This window comes from Eriocheir sinensis, chromosome 9 (genome assembly GCF_024679095.1).
Source record: "Eriocheir sinensis breed Jianghai 21 chromosome 9, ASM2467909v1, whole genome shotgun sequence".
NCBI classification, from domain to species: Eukaryota; Metazoa; Arthropoda; class Malacostraca; order Decapoda; family Varunidae; genus Eriocheir; species Eriocheir sinensis.
Window position 1 is genome coordinate 22,135,519 of NC_066517.1, and position 17,021 is coordinate 22,152,539.

A 17,021-nucleotide genomic window follows, 5' to 3' on the forward strand; every position below is an offset into this window, starting at 1 on the left:
GGTCTCTTCGTCTGTCCAAGGACCAGTGTTGTGCTTTCCTCTCTTTTTAAGTTCGTGACCATGTGATAATGTCTTCGGGTTAGTCACGGCTTCACGTTTTATTCGCTTCTCTTTCTAAATGTCCCACGTGCTGTCTAAAAGAATAGCATTAAATCGATCCCAAGCTGCGGGACGTAGCAGTTATAGCGTAGGATTGAAACTAAAATTGAAGAGGAAGAGGAGGAGGAGGAGGAGGAGGAGGAGGAAAGAGGAATATATGAGAGGGGTAGGTGGAGTAGCAGTGGCAAAAAGAAGAGGAGGAGGAGGAGGAGGAGGAGGAGGAGGAGGAGGAGAAGGAGGAAAGGGTTAAAACATCAGAGGAATAGGTGGAGTAGCAGTGGAAAGAAAAAGAGTAGGAGCAAGGGGAGGGGGAGGGGGCAGTGGAGGGAGGACTAGGAGAAAAAGCGGGGTCTGTGTGGACATAAAAACACTGATCTCGCATGACGATCAAATGAGTGGTGCGAGTTGCCGAGAGCACACGCCCACCACACACACCTCCTCGCTACCTGTCCACTACACCTGTCCTTCCTTACCTTCTCTTACCTGCCCCTACGTTCTCTAACCTACCCATACTTGTCCTTCCCTTCACACACCTGCAAATACCGGTGAGTGGTCGTCTAATAAGCTACTGGATTACCTTTATAATAGATGGTGTCACGAAAGCTCGCGGGAATAATCCTTCAGGGATGAACTCACGGACTTGGCCTCATTGCTTCAGTGACGGTCTCTGCGCCGCTCATTGGCCTGTTGTGTGCTAGATCTAAACTGCGGCGATTCAGTTTACCATAACGTACGTACCTACTATCTCTCGCTCTCTGCTAGTCTGCTACTTCTTTAAATCAACACTGTTGTTATCTGAATGTAGTTATTCTTATTATCGCTCTTCCTTATGGGTGTTTACTACCCACATATAATGGAAGTACATTTCAGGATTAATGATAGCACGATGGAATGGAAGAGAAGGTTCTTGCCCAAGGACAATGTTTAAGTTATGACTACGTGGCACCACTACACATTATGGCTAGGGGAGGAGTCGGGACTAAAAACATACCAAGAAATCTTACAGTAAATGAGTTAACGAATGGCATTGTGTTGACTGTAGCCTAGCACTTTGTAGTTCCCCTCCTACAGGGCCGCATTTTTGCAAAGGCCCTGTCCCCTTCTCAGGGGTAAATCTTTAAAGCCAGTAGTTGGAAAAGTATGAAAAAAGTCTAGCCTTAACAGGCCCTAAAAATACCAAACTTGCCCGCTTGTCGCTGGATGCCTACTGTCCGTTTACGTGCAGTTCCAACTTAGTTTTGTTATGACTGTCGTTTCAGATTTATCTTTGATAGTTCAAAAGGCACATATATATCAATAAAGACATTATTGCATTAGTTACTATCGGTGCAATCTGTTAACTTACAACTCGAAAATGGCTTTGGTAGGAATACAAAGTCAATTTTATGCACCTTAGAACAAGTTAAGAATTGGCCAATGAGATCGCAGCACCGTCACCCAAGCAATGATGCCAAGTCCGCGAGTCCCTCCATGAAGGATTACCCCCGCCATCTATAGAGACACCGACCACAGTATTAGGACGACACTTAGCTGATGTAATTGTTATTTTTTTATTTTCAGTGTGAAGAGGAAAAAAAGGATTGAGAGAGAGAGAGAGAGAGAGAGAGAGAGAGAGAGAGAGAGAGAGAGAGAGAGTGTGTGTGTGTGTGTGATGGGATAAAAAAAATATATAAACAGTCGGCACAATGAAAGAAGACGTGAAACAGAAGGACATGGACAGCTACATGAGGTAAGTCTCTCTCATTTTCTATCTATCTATGTCTGATGGTGATAAACTCTTTTCATTAATGGTCTTCTTAGTTAACCTTTCTGCTAATTCACAGTCTAAACCGCCACACACGTACACGCGCACACACACAAATTAACAAACAAACAAACGGACATACACAAACACTCCCCAACCCCTCACAGGACGGTGATGAAGGATGACTCAACCCAAAAAAAGGAGGAGGCGTGGACTCGAACTGAGGACAAAGAAGGGGAGGAGGAAAAGGAGTCGCTTTCCTGCCGATTACTGTCCTTCGCCGAGTCCTTCAGCGCCCACGGCTTCAGCAGGATCTTCACGTGAGTTTACGGCGCCATATTATTAACATTTCGGGGCTCACCCGGAAGAAAGAGATTAGCTTGGAGATGAGGGAGGGAAAAAGAGATTAGCTTGGAGATGAGGAAGGGAAGATGAAGGACACAGAGAAATTGAGAAAGTTGGAAAGTTTCGTTTAGTCGGCGCAACATCTGAGGTCATATGCCGGAGAGAGACAGAAGGGGAAGGAATTATAGAAGGGAACAGATCCCAGGAGACGGGACACAACCCCCGATTAATATCTGGTACCCATTCACTGCTGGGTGGACAGGGGCGTAGGGTACCGGAAAAGCCGCCCAAATTTTTCCACTCCGCCCGGGAATTGAACCCGGGCTCTCTCGGTTGTGAGCCGAGTGTGCTAACCACTGCACCAAGAAACCCCCGAGAGATTGAGAAACGAAGGAAGAAAAATGAGGATAGTTAATTTGATCCGAATGTTTATGACCGCACCTTCATGTTTCAGGTAATTTTCTTAGCGATCGTTATGATGTGACTGTTTCTCTTAATAGTAATTTTGGGGTCGTGTGCTACGTTGTTAGTATTTCCATGGCTGGTTTTATAAGTCTAATAATGGTCTGGCAAAGCTCCTGCACTACGAACGTGAAAGCACTAATGTTAATGCGTCTAACCTTTCATTTTTAGCATTTAGAGATAAGAGAATACAAATCTTTGGCCCATAGTATTAAACATTTCCGGGCTTTCGTGGACGTAAAAATTTTCATGGCTGGTTTTATAAGCCTAATAATGGTCTGGCAAAGCTCCTGCACTACCAACGTGAAAGCCCTAATGTTAATGCGTCTAACCTTTCATTTTTAGCCTCTCCTCCCAAAACTGACCTATCTTTCGGCCACCTCTTTGGATTCTTTTTAGGAGCAGTGAGTAGCGGGCTTTTTTTTTTTCATTAATGTTTGCTTTTTGTGTGCCCTTGAACTGTCTCCTTTGCTGTAAAAAAAAAAAAAAAAAAAAAAAAGAGAGAATACAAATCTTAGGCCCATTGTATTAACATATCGGGACTCACACACCCACATTTGATAAGGCTTTCGTGGACGTTAAAATTTTCATGGCTGGTTTTATAAGCCTAATAATGGCCTAGCAAAGCTCCTACCCTACGAATGGGAAAGCACTAATATTAATGTGCTCAACCTTTCTTTCTTAGCCTTTAGAAATAATAGAATACAAATCTTAGGCCCATAGTATTAACATTTCAGAACTCACACACCCATGTTTGATAAGAGTTTCGTGGAGGTTGTTGTTTTAATATTTCCATGGCTTGTTTTTTTAGCTTAATTATAGTTTGGCAATGCTCCTGTACTACGGATGTGAAATAAAAAAAGAAAAAAAAAACACTAGTGATAACGCGCTTAACATTTTTTCATTATTGTTTCCCTTTTTTTTCCTTGAACTGTTTCCTCTACTGTAAAAAAAAAAAGCATATTATCTAACACTTCGGGGCTAACACACTCACATTTGATAGAGGTTTCGTAGAAGTCGCGTTAGTATTTCCATGAGTCTAGTGATAGTTTGACGAGGCTTTTGGATCATGAACATACAAAAAGTACTCATGATAACGCGTTTAACTTCCTTTCTGCCTTTATAAATTACGGAATATCGACCTCCAGCCCATAATTTTAAACATTTCGGGGCACACACAAACACACACACACACACACACACACACACACACACACATTTGACAAGGCTTTCGTAGAGGTCGTACGTGTTAGTATTTCCATGGGTGGTTTTATGACAAGGCGTCTGTACCGTGAACGTGAAAAAACCCACTCATGAGAATCCGATTAATCTCTCTCTCTCTCTCTCTCTCTCTCTCTCTCTCTCTCTCTCTCTCTCTCTCTCTCTCTCAGGAGCCGTTACTGGTGGAAGAAGCTCCTGTGGCTGTTGGTATGCCTGATGATGGCGTGCTGGGGCTCCTTCCAGTGTTACCGCATCGTGGCGGAGTACCTCACCTACCCCAAGAAAGTCACGTTCGAGGTAAGTCTTATTGGTGGTACTTGCTGGCTTTTGACTGGGTTCATTATCTGATTGGGTCGTGAGAGGAATTTTTTTCCTATTTCTACTTTCTTTCAGGGCTGAGTTTCCCTATTTTTACCCCAAGAAAGTCGCGTTTGGGGTAAGACTTATTGGTGGTACTTACTCGCTCCATATTCACAGTATATAACCCCAGTATTCCAACATCTCAACTCCAACCTTTCAACCCCGCCCATCAACCCTCCCTTCGCAGATCATAGAGGAGACGAAGGCCACGTTTCCCGCCGTGACCGTGTGTAACCTCAACCCTCTGCCGGCGAAGGAGCGCGTGCGGGACCACCCCATTTGGTCCTCGTTCGTGACGATAGACGAAGAAAACGCCGAGCCAAGTAAGTGTGAGACGCGGTGGCTAACCATAGTCGGTTCCACGAGAGCTGGACCCAACGTTGCCATATTATCGTACTCACTCCTATGTTTGTCGATTTCCGACCCCAAAACTGCCTCCTCAACCCCAATAACTGCCTTCATATATAGTTATCGTTAAAATGGTTTATTATTGGTGTTTTCTGGCAATAGCAATGGCTCAGAAACCGGTAAATACGAGGCTCTGAGTACGAATATCTGTCAGCGGTGGAGCTGGCGTGCCTTGGTGGACTTGGTATCATTGCTTAGGTGACGGTACTGATTTAAAGAGGTAACAGAGAGCGAGAGATAGTAGGCAATGTCACGGCAGGTTAGATCTAGTAAACAACAACCAAAGAGCGACGCAGAGACTGTCACCCAAGCAATGATGCCGAGTCCACGAGTTCACCCCTGAAGGATTAGACCCGCCTAATAAAACAATAGTGAGAAGAGAGAAAGGAAGGGTGGAAAAAAAAATGGAAATAGTTAACCAAGATACACAAAATGAGGAGCAAAACGAAGCAAAGGTAAGGAATGGAATGTTGAAAAAATGCATAATAAATATATATAAAAAAAAATGTAAAATCGTAGTAATAATATCTACAAAGAAAGAGAGAACAGAAAAAGGAAAAGATGAAAAAGTAACACTCAGGAAAGAGAAAGATGAGATGAACAAAAGAGCTTACAAAGTTTACAAAAGAAGAACATAATGGAGGAAAGGTGAGATAGGAGGAGGAGGAGGAGGAAATGCTTCTTTAAAAGGCGTAGGTAAAGTAGCAGAGGAAAGAAGAAAAGGAGAGGGAGAGGGTGGAGGGGTAGAGGAGGGAAGAGGAGGAGAAAAAGAGGTGAAGGAGAGGCAAAATAATTAGACTTCAAGAAAATAAAGACGGTAAATAACTATAAAGGAGGCGAGAAGACAGTAATGGCTCCAGGTAAGTTAATGAGGACAGGTACTAATGACTCGGGCGCGCTTACCTGTGTGTACCTGGAATACCTGAGGCCCGTGTGTACCTAAGATAAACTTTCTTACACACACACACACACACACACACACACACACACACACTCTACGCATACTTTTCAGGAACAAGGCTTATTCGTTTATTGTTCATGGTAGTGGTGGTGGTGGGGTGGGGTGGGGGGTAGATTAATAGCAATATAATTACTAATAGGAGAAGTCGTAGACATGTTGATAGCAGTAGTTGTAGGGGTAAATTATAGCCATAGTTAACTAAATAAATATGCGAGGTCGCCCTTCAAAGAAAGTGCGACCATCCATTTTCTGTAATTACCCCTTCCATTTACTCCCTCGTTCTCCCCTTCCTCCTATTTTTTTCATACCTAATTGCTGTACCACCACAGATTCTACCTCCTCCTATTCTTCGATTCCTCTCTCTCCTGTTCTTCCCCTCCTCCTTCTCTTCTTTCACTCCATTCCCTTCCTTTCTTATCTAGCTCTTTGATCTCTCTCTCTCTCTCTCTCTCTCTCTCTCTCTCTCTCTCTCTCTCTCTCTCTCTCTCTCTCTCTCTCTCTCTCTCTCTCTCCTGTTCTTCCATGTCCTTTCTTTCTTTTTATCCATTCCCTTCCTTTCTTACCTTATTCTTCGATTCCTCTCTCTCTCCTGTTCTTCCATACGTCCTTTTCTTTCCATCCATTCCCTTCCTTTCTTGATTCCGTTTCTCAATTCCTCTTTCATCCTTCTTGCTCTCCCTCGCCTTCCTTGTTCCGCTGTAGAGAGAATAGATGAGGAGTCTTAATTAATTTCCGACCTTCCTTTCGGCTGATATTTATAGGAGGCAAAGTGAAGGGGGTTGATGGTGATGGTGATGGTGATGGCAACGGTGATGATGGTGATGATGGTATTGGGAGAAGTGATGGTTGTGGTGACGTTGGTATTGTTAATGTTAGTTGGTTATGGTGTTCTGGTGGTGGTGGTAATAGACGTGGTAGTCGTGGTGTAAATGGTGGAATTGGTAGTGATATTAGCAGTGGTGACTGTAATGGTGGTTTTCTTGGTGATGATCGTAGTAGTGGTGGTTGTGGTTGTGGTGCGGTAATGGTGTTGGTGGTGGTGTGGTAAAGGTGGTGGTGGTGGTAGGGATGGTGAAAGGGGTAGTGATGGTGGTGGTGGTGGTGATGATCGTGATGGTAGGAGTGGTGACGGGGGTAGTAGTGAGGGTGGTGCGTGATGGTGGTGGTGATGTGGTAATGGTGGTGGTGGTGACGGTAGGGATGATGAAAGGGGTAGTGATGGTGGTGTGTGGTGAACTGGTGATCGTGGTGGTAGGAGTGGTGACGGGGGTAGTAGTGATGGTGGTGTGTGGTGAACTGGTGATCGTGGAGGTAGGATTGGTGACGGGGGTAGTAGTGATGGTGGTGGTGGTGAACTGGTGATCGTGGAGGTAGGAGTGGTGACGGGGGTAGTAGTGATGGTGGTGTGTGGTGGTGGTGCGTGGTGGTGGTGGTGCGCGTGGTGGTGAGTGCCCGACTAATCTCTCCACCTGCTGTTAATGATTCAGGTGTCATTAGTAAGCTAGCGACACTTTCTCACGCTCCTCCTGGTCCACCTGCGTCATACCTGCTAAGGCTGTTAGTGTGTTAGTGTTAGTGTTTTTTTTTCTCTCCTTTACGTAACATACAGTAAAAAATAAGGCTTACTCCTACTTTTTTTTTAACTCTTATTTACTCACACACACAAAGAGAAGGGAAATGCTATGTATATTACTCGTCAACATTGCTTTATTATTTCCATTTCTTTCTTTTTTTCTTTTTTTTTTTTTAGCCTGAATTTAAATTTCTTTCTCTTTCACTTCCTTATTCTTCTTTCTCTTATTTCTCCTCCTCCTCCTCCTTATCATCATCATCATCATCCTGTGTGTCATCATCGTCATCATTATCATTTCTCCTTCTCTCCGCAGTGTGCACGGGGCTCTCAGACTACGATGATTTGGATGATGAATGCGACTACGACGATTACTACGGCTGTGACTTTGAAGATGACGGTGAGAGAGAGAGAGAGAGAGAGAGAGAGAGAGAGAGAGAGAGAGAGAGAGAGAGAGAGAGAGAGAGAGAGAGAGAGAGAGAGAGAGAGAGAGAGAGAGAATAGTTTATAATCCATGACCATATTCAAATAACTGTTTGCATAGACTGATTTACATTACCTTTGTTTTACCTGTTCTTCCTCATTAAGGATATCACACCTGAGAGCATTGATCAGTATTAAATATGGGGACAAAAAGGTAAGGGATAGATGTATATGTGTTAAAGAAAACCCCAAAAGATGTATTAGTAAATATATATATGATTTAATGAAACGGTAGTATAAGCAAAATAACAAGAAGTATAAACAGTAGAAACAGGAAGTATAGCGAAGAGGATGTGTGTGTGTATGTATTCGTGTAATCAGATCTTATTCTCGTTATTCTTTCTCTTTAACAGACTATTACGACCCCTTTTATACTGATTATTACGACTATTCCTCGAGCACAATGGAGGGACCCTGGGATAGTTCGTCAGGAAGCTCAACGGAGAGTACTTGGTCTTCTTCTACTTCTTCATTTTCATCATCTTCAACGGACAGTACACTCTCGGGAAGTTCAACAGAAAGTACTTCATCTAGTTTAACGCCCAGTGCTTCTTCTTCGTCAACAATGGACAGTACCTCTTCATCCACCACAACGGTCAGTCCTTCATCATCCACAACAGAAAATCCATCGGGAAGTACAACAGAAAGTACGTCATCCAGTTCAACGGTCAGTCCATCATCCACAACAGAAAATTCATCGGGAAGTACAACAGAAAGTACGTCATCCACTTCAACGGTCAGTACTTCATCCACCACCACAGAAAGTACACCATCAAGTACCACAAAAGGTACAACGGACAGTTCCTCATCCAGCACAACAGGAAGCACCTCCACCAGGACCAGCCCAACAGACAGTGCCTCGTCCTCTTCAACAGAAAGTACCTTATCTAGCACCACGGAAAGTACCTCATCTAGCACTACGGAAAGTACCTCATCCAGCTCTACGGAAAGTACCTCATCCAGCTCTACGGAAGGTACCTCATCCAGCTCTACGGAAAGTACCTCATCCAGCTCTTCATCCTCATAAACATCCACAGACGTTTCCTCATCCCCCTGTCCCACTCCTTCCACTTCTCTCTTTGTGTGTCTGATGTTGGTGTGTTCTATCCTGCTTCGGCAAAGGTTATAATTTCATGTCTCTATTTGGTGCTCTGTCTGGTGTTAGTGGACTCTATCCTGCTCTCGCATAAGTAAAACTACTACTACTACTACTACTACTACTACTATTCCTACTACTACTACTACTACTACTACTACTACTAATACTAATACTACTACCATAGCTGGACACGATAACAGAAAACCTTATTCCCGATGCCCGATAACTGATAATGGAAAACCTTATCGGTGATAACCGATATTCGTTAACTGGAGACACAAATATAGGCGATAACCGATAATCGATACCTGATATAAACCCACAATTCCGATACTAGCTAGCGATAAGTCCGACAGGCGAAAACGATACTATATTGATATTTCAAACAAAAAGAGCATAGATGAATTCAAATTTTCATTATCTGTATGTTAGAAAACTTACAAAACCTGAAAACCACATGTTGACACGTACATATGGACGGTAATTCTAGAAACGCCTGAACCGGTGTTGTGTTATTTGGCGTCCCCACCGTCAAAAGCTGGCGCTTTTGTTTACAATCACTGGTCTCTCGTGAACTGGCTCATCGTTACTTATTAATTTATTCTTACTTATCACCATTAACACTTTAACAGTCACTTCAGTAAAGAAGCACTGAAGCACTGGGAACCGGAACACTGGCACTCACTCCGTCACTCGAGACCCAGCTGAGAGGCCACGCGCCACGCCGCCACGTGATAACACAAGCCGCTGGTCTCTGTTTGCGCTCTTTACAAAGGGATCACAAATTTCAGGCAGTGAATAATAATTTTGGGGGCAAAGTTAAATGATTTTTCTCTCTGATATAATGATTTTTGAGTCTAACATAAAAAAATAACCGAAGATATTTCATACCCCAAAGTTTTTTTCATACAACACCGGGCGCCCGGGCCACGCATGCGCAGTAGGGAGGAGACAACGTTTTTTTTTCTGAGAGGCGGAAAAAAGTAGCGATTATCGCTAGTTTGGTTACAAAAGTAACGAATATACCGATATATATATATATATATATATATATATATATATATATATATATATATATATATATATATATATATATATATATATATATATATAAGTAGCGGATGGCCGATAACCGGATTTTGTTATCAGGGATAAAGTATCGCGATAACTTATCGCGATAACGCCCAGCTATGACTACTACTACTACTTCTACTACTAAACAAATCTTCTACAGGAATTGATGACGGCTTAGTGAGGAGAAGGAGGAGGAAGAGAAGGAGTAGCCTCAAAGAAGAAGAAGAGACGGACGAAGAGAGTGAAGAAGATGAAGAAGAGGAGGTGAAAGAGAAAGAAAGGAGGGAGAAAAAAGCTAAACCTACACCCCATCAGATGCAAATTCAGGCACACACAAACGCTGGAAAGGGCAAACCACATCAGTCACTCACCCAGACGACTAGAAAGCTCAAACGCAAACAAACGCATTACACAGTGAAACCAACGACACCCATGACCCCAAGACACATCAACACAGAAATCGTCAAGAAAATCAAGGAGAAAATGGACGAGAGGCTAGACAGAGTGAAGAGAGATGCGACGATGCTGACCTCTCTGGCCCGAAGCAACGAGGAGGAGGAAGAGGAGAAGGAAGAGGAGGAGGAAGAGAGGACAGAGATAGAGGGTGATATGCTTCCTTCAGGCGACAGGGCCATACCTCCACCTGGCTCCAATCACACGCAGGTGGTGGACTATCTCACGTTCATCAAGGTAAGCCATAAGGTAGGACAGGTAAGGAAGGTCACCAAATCGTACGCACCAGTCCAATTAGAAACAGTATTGGGAAAAAATACTTTGGAGTTGAGAAATATAGAATGACGAAACAGTCATTTTAAACTAATAAAACTAATCACGTTCTAATATAATTCTACTAATCAACTATTCTAGGCAAATAAAATAACTAATAAAACTCTACAAATAAAAAAAACATAATATCACTTTTTATTTATTTATCATCTATATCTATTTATCTACTTACTATTTATTTATTTATTTATCCATTTATTCATTTATTTATTTATTCATTTATTTATTTATACTTCCACAGGAGTTCAAACACGCCTTCGAGAGCGATCAAGATTCGCCGATAAGAAGGAGGAGGAGAAAGAGGAGGAGGCAGAAACGAGGTGTGTGTGTGTGTGTGTGTGTGTGTGTGTGTGTGTGTGTGTGTGTGTGTGTGTGTGTGTTACGTATTTTTGTTATCATCCATTACACTTACATAAACTCACACACACACACACACACAAAAAAAAAAAAAAAAAAATTATCACCACCATCAAAATCACCACCAATCATACACCACCCTCACCACCACCGTCACCATCTTTATCCCCACGCCGCAGATGTCGGTGCAGAAGAAAATAGACCGGACGGGATGGAAGTCATAGGCAGCGAGCAACAGACGCCAGGGAAGGTCAAAGAAGTGAGGCTGGTGTGCAATCGCTACTACATCTACTTCGAACTGCTGGCGAAGGAGCGGAAGTTTAGCGAAGATGAATCCCATTACGTCAATATCGAAGAAGTGATGATGATGTGCACGAAAGGTAAGCAAACGATGAAGTGCAGAAAGGAAATGAAGTGAAGGGAGGGAGGAAAGATGATGGGGTAGAGATAGATAATTAGAGATAACTAGATAGATAGATAGATAAAAGGTACGTAAAGTTCGGGGCATATGCTGTAGCAGCGCGTGGCCTCGGTGTTCATCTCCGTAACTTTGGCCCTTGAGCCTGTGGTGGGAGGGAGCCCATTACCCCGGGACACAGGGCCAGTGTGACATCCGGGTTACCGCGGAGTAGTAGCCAGGCCCGCTGACCACTAGACCACGGAGGAAGGAGATAGATAGATAGAATAAGAGAAAAGTAATGTAAAATAAGCTTGTATAACGATGGGGTAGAGATAGATAAAGAGATAACTAGATGGATAGATAGATAGATAGAATAAAATAAAAAGGGAAGTAAAATAAGCTTGTATAATATTAGATAGATCGAAAGAGGTAGAGAAAAAAAGAATAATCTTAACATATTTACTTGACCAGTATTAACCTGTATTAGCTGTATTACTGAGTTACTTAAGCTGTATTACTCGTACTACCTGCCCTCCTTCCCACCTGTACAGACGACTACCGCACCATCATCACCTTCAACCCGATCTGCAACATGGAGGTGGTGTGTGACAACTACGGCTGCTTCGACTACAGACTGAACAGTACGTACACACACACACACACACATGTAATGCCCCGGGATCTGAGGGGGGCGCTCTTAAACTCTTTTTACTGAATTAGACTGAATTAGAGATTGCATGTACGTTAACTTACTGAGCACAGAACAAATTAAAGACTTGAATAAACTCCCGCGTAATTGAATGCGAACGACTATAGAAGGTAGGCTGCCACCACCCCACGATGAGGGTCGAAACCCCCTGCTCAATGGGGAGAGAATAAGACTGATTGACTACACTCAACTACGCCGGATGAAAGACAGGAGAAAACACTTGAGGGGGCAGCGTAGACACTGAAGAGGGAGGGAGACGTGAAGGGACGGATTTCCTTGCGTGTCGTCCGGCTGATCAACTCGTAACTTTAAGATTAAATGAGGGACAGTGATAACCAGAATAATATAATTACAAGGGGAATTTTACTGAGACATTTGTTACAAAGATAAGATATAACTGTTTGTTCTAGAGCCTAGGCCGGCCTTGTGAAATTACAAAAAAATATAGTTACTAGAGCGGATGAACATAGACTGGCTTAACTACTTAACACACTGGAAATGTAGGTATATATTAATATATTAACACAAGGGAAAGAATGAGAATTTACTGATATATATACATTTTTTTTTTTTTTTTGGGGGGAGGGAGAACAAGAGCAACGTAAAGGCAGGTCTTACCTATAGGGCGGATGAACGGAGTCTGGCCCGCGGGCCCGGCGAGAGAAAGGGGCGCGTGTGTTGTTGAAAACTGGAGTGTCTCAAGGCGTGATTTATGAGGAGGGAAGGAAGTGTCAAATTAGCTCTCTCTGGGGAACAATTAAGTCGGGAACAAACTCGGAGGTAGGGAGGGTTTACAAAAGACTAGAACTGATTTATTTTGGTGAGCAAAATTTAGTAAGAAGGAAAAATGAGGTTGCTAAAGACGCAGCCAACCATAGGCGAAACGGACATGTGTCTAGACGGTGTCTGGAAAACAGGGAGAGGGAAGGGACTGTAAGGCGACAGGGGGGGCTACAATTTCATGGCATTACACAAACACACACACACACACACACACACACACACATACACACACAGCATTTTTTTTCACATCATTATTTTCCGATATTCTAATTCCAAGGAGGAAATTGAAGCATTTTTTCATCAACTTCTGTATTCCTTTTATTTCCTGAGCTATTCTTTATCCATTTTTATTTATCATTTGTCATTTCTTTGATTCCCCTAGAGGCCTAGACCAAAAATGAGGACATGTAAACCTTTTTTTTTTCCTTCGATCATCTTCTATACATTTGTCTTATTTGCTCAGCTTTTTTTTTTTATCCATTCTTATGTTTTTTATTCGTCTGTTGTCTTCAGGATATAACGAGACTGTCAACGAAACGCATCGCTGCCCCTCCTGTGCTAACGGCCGATGCTGGGAAGAGGAGTGTGAGTAGTATGTGCCTGTCTGTCTATCCGTCTGTCTATCTGTCTGTGTCTGTCTATCGGTCTGTCTTTATATGTATGTCCGTCTTTCTGTCTGCATTTGTCTGTCTGCCTTTCTTTGTCTGTCTGTCTGTCTGTCTCTGTTAATCTGTCTGTATGTCTGTCTGTTTGTCTGTTCGTCTGTCTGTCTGCATTTGTCTGTCTGCCTTTCTGTCTGTCTATCTGTCTGTCCGTAAATCTGTTTGTATGCCTGTGCCTGTCTGTGTCAGTCTGTCTCTCCGTTTGTCTGTCTGCATTCGTCTGTCTGTTTCTCCGTCTGTCTGTCTGCATTCGTCTGTCAGTCTTTCTGTCTGTCTGTCTGTCTATGTCTATCTGTCTGTCCGTTGTGAGCCAGACGCTCTACCCCTGAGCTACTGGGCCGTGTGTGTGTGTGTGTGTGTGTGTGTGTGTGTGTGTGTGTGTGTGTGTGAGGGGGGGGGCGGGGTTATGTGATCATGGAGGTATTCATGGCCTTTACAAGTGCCGGTATTGTGCTAAATCGGTATCTGTCCGTGCGAGCTCTGACCGGGACGAGAATGTTGTGGTGTCTTGTAATTGTAGGTCTGATGGTGGGGTGACAGAGGGAAGGTGGGGATAAGCCTGTCTGTCTGTCTGTCTGTCTGTCTGTCTGTCTAACTCTTAAGAACAACAGGTCAACAACGTGTTCATTAAAGGGGTGGTGGGATTCGAGAACGAAACGCTCAGCCCGGAACAGGTCAGCGGCATCTTCGAGGCCAGCCGCACCCTCGACTTCTCTGACCTGCTGGGCCTCTACTCGCCCAGCAAGGAGGACATCCGACGCTTCTCCCCCGAGGCCAACAATTTCATCAAGACCTGCAGCTACGACCGACGACCGTGCTCCTCCAAGTAAGTGGATAATCCCGGTCCGTTAGTGGGAAGCCGAAGTGTTTATAGTGGCCGATCGTGAGTATGACCAATGTTTCATAATCCCTAAGCCAAATTTCATTCATCGTATAACCTCTCAAGTAGCTCCACGTCGCTTTCGGCCCTTCTCTCATAGACAAATCGTACTTCTCTTTATGTACGAAGATATAAAACAACTCTCCTCCTCCTCCTCCTCCTTATCCCTCTCTCTCCTCCACCCCAGCCGCATACGCCTCTTCAGATAGATCACCTTCCTTCCAGACCCACAAGATAGCTCTGTTCTTATCCCCTGAAGCTGAAGGGTTGATTTACCCGTCATACCATCTCTTTATATATCTACGTCTCCTGAGAGATGAGACAATACTTTTGTTGATCCTCTTAGCATTCTTTCTCCTGCTCCTCCTCCTGTTGGTCCTCTTCCTCCTTCTCCTCCTGCTCCTTCTCCTCTTCTTCTAGCTGACGAGAATATACCTTTGTTGCTCTTCTTATCCTTCCTCCTGCTCCTCCTCCTCCTCCTCCTCCTCATCTTGGTCTTCCTCCTCTTTTTCCTATTCCATCTTCTCCTCCTCCTTCTTCTCCAACTCTTTCTTTTGCTTCTTTTGCTTCTTTTTCCTCCTCCTCCTTCTCTTCCTCCTCTTCCTCCCCCTCCTACTCCTCCTCTCATTCTTCCTAGCTCACAAGATATTTATCTCCATTTACCTCACCAGACAATAAAAATATCTTCCCTTTGTAGTGCAGCTGACTTGCCTGATGGGCCAGCCTCCCATAACTCACTCAAGAGGGGGGGGGACCTCTTTGGCCGACTGGTTAAGGAGTGGCTCTCCCATCTCGCTGGTCGCGGGTTCGATCCCCGGCGCTGGCAAAACCTTTCCTTGTCTGGATTAATTTACCGTGTGTTTCGTTACACGCTGTGGTCGTGTTGGAGTGTAGTGAAGAGGAAATTCAGGGCGTTTCACTTTGTTCTCCTCCTCCTCCTCCTCCTAATCTCCTCCTCCTGCAGCCAGTTTCACATGTGGATCAGTGACGTTTACGGGATGTGTTACACCTTCAACTCCGTGCACCGCGAGATTCAGTTACGCAAGAACAACAAGACCGTCAAAGCCAAGGCCAGGAAAACCACCTCCACGGGGCCCTTGGTGAGTAGTAGTAGTGGTAGTAGTAGTAGTAGTATAGCGCTACCACACCTAAATGAGGCCCATGGTGCTGTCAGGCGGGGCAATGCCTTTGTCCAGAAGTCCCTCAAACCCGTGTTGCGTAACTTTGTGATATAAAGAAAACACAAATAAGATAAAACACATACCAATACGAGTTTAACGTAAATATTATGACATCAAAGAAAAGTAAACTAGTTATGAGTATTTTTTATACGGCAATAAGGAAACTTGGCATACATATTTCAGTGTTGCAAAGAATGGTATTGCTTTCATTGACTTTCATCGCAGTTCCACCTTGATGTTCACTACGTCAAAATTCTACGCCTTGGTGGTGTAAATATTTATATGAACCTTTCCCTCTATCTCTCTATCTTCTATTGATCTATCTATCTAATCATTTATCTACCTATTTATCCATCTACATGTCCACCTATCTATCTTTCAACTGATCATTTATTTATCTATCTATCTATCTATTAATATACCAATCTATCAATCTACTTATTTACATGCCTAGATATTCTTCCGTCCTCTCCTCCTCCTCTTCCTTTTCCTCTTATTCTTTCTCCTCGTCGTAAAACTAGTTTCCTCTGTCCCTCTCCCCCCAGAACGGCCTTCGCCTCACCCTGAACGTCAACGAGGACCAGTACCTGTCGCTGCTCTCCCCGGACATTGGCGTGCGGGTGATCGTGCACAGCCCCCACCAACTGCCCTTCCCCGAGGAGGAGGGCTTCAACGTGTCCCCGGATAATAGCGTCTCCGTCAAGATGTCCAGGGTAAGTTAAGGGCGAGACGGCGCGAGAAATAAAGGGAAAGAGGAAGTGTTCTTTGCCAAACTCGACCTCGACACCGTGTTAGACCAGGCACGGTGTTCTCAGAGTTAGAGTATTTTTGTTCTAGACGTTTTTTTTTTGTTTTTGTTGTTGTTGTTGTAACGGGATTTTTTAGTTCTAGCGGGATTTTTTTTAGTTCAAGAGGGCTTTTTTTTTAGTTCTAGCGGGATTTTTTTAGTTCTAGAGGGATTTTTTTAGTTCTAGCGGGATTTTTTTGTTCAGGCAGGTTTTTTTTAGTTCTAGTGGGCTTTTTTTTAGTTCTAGCAGTTTTTTTTTTAGTTCTAGCCGGCTTTTTATTAGTTCTAGCGGGCTTTTTTAGTTCTTGTTTTTTTTTTTTGTTCTAACGGGCTTTTTTTTTAGCTTTATCGCTTTTTTTTTAGTTCTGTCGGCCTTTTTTATTTTTAGCTGGCTTTAGTTCTAGCGAACTTTTTTTTTATTCTAGCGCATTTTTTGGTCTAACAGGCTTTTTTTTTAGTTCTAGTGGGCTTTACTTTGTTTTAGCGTTTTTTTTTTTAGTTCTATAGGATTTTTGTTGTTGTTGCTTTTGTTTGCTGCCCTTGAGCTGCCTTTCTTGCTTTATTACAAAATTTATAATAATAAAAATTAAAATAATTAAAAAGAGTGAAGGCAGAACAAGAGTTGAGATGATCGGGCATTGTTAAGGGAA

The 17,021-nt window shown here is 43.4% G+C and overlaps 2 protein-coding genes across 4 annotated transcripts in view; both read left to right on the forward strand.

Moving 5' to 3' along the window:
* Positions 1-499: 499 nt before the first annotated feature.
* LOC126996301 (uncharacterized protein DDB_G0271670-like) lies at positions 500-8,680 on the forward strand. Its single transcript, XM_050856679.1, has 7 exons — positions 500-644; positions 1,660-1,828; positions 2,011-2,163; positions 4,042-4,168; positions 4,419-4,554; positions 7,487-7,570; positions 8,007-8,680. Exons 2-7 carry the CDS (start codon positions 1,785-1,787, stop codon positions 8,678-8,680), a joined length of 1,218 nt encoding a protein of 405 aa, XP_050712636.1. The 5' UTR covers positions 500-644; positions 1,660-1,784.
* A 1,310-nt stretch (positions 8,681-9,990) lies between these two features.
* The window catches only part of LOC126996157 (amiloride-sensitive sodium channel subunit alpha-like), a 17,530-nt gene continuing 10,499 nt past the window's right edge, over positions 9,991-17,021 (forward strand). For all 3 annotated transcript variants that reach the window (XM_050856379.1, XM_050856381.1, XM_050856380.1), the window contains exons 1-8: positions 9,991-10,516; positions 10,854-10,932; positions 11,149-11,349; positions 11,921-12,010; positions 13,375-13,446; positions 14,157-14,349; positions 15,368-15,503; positions 16,130-16,297. In XM_050856379.1, the coding sequence (XP_050712336.1) occupies positions 10,142-10,516; positions 10,854-10,932; positions 11,149-11,349; positions 11,921-12,010; positions 13,375-13,446; positions 14,157-14,349; positions 15,368-15,503; positions 16,130-16,297 (1,314 nt within the window). In that variant the 5' untranslated portion in view covers positions 9,991-10,141. The remainder of the gene's footprint in view (positions 10,517-10,853; positions 10,933-11,148; positions 11,350-11,920; positions 12,011-13,374; positions 13,447-14,156; positions 14,350-15,367; positions 15,504-16,129; positions 16,298-17,021) is intronic.

Excerpts from the sequence above, each read along its gene's own strand:
- LOC126996301 (XM_050856679.1), top strand. The coding sequence starts at position 1,785 with ATGAAAGAAGACGTGAAACAGAAGGACATGGACAGCTACATGAG. Across the intron at positions 1,829-2,010 it reads GACATGGACAGCTACATGAG|GACGGTGATGAAGGATGACT; the intron begins GTAAGTCTCTCT and ends AACCCCTCACAG. Across the intron at positions 4,169-4,418 it reads CCAAGAAAGTCACGTTCGAG|ATCATAGAGGAGACGAAGGC; the intron begins GTAAGTCTTATT and ends CTCCCTTCGCAG.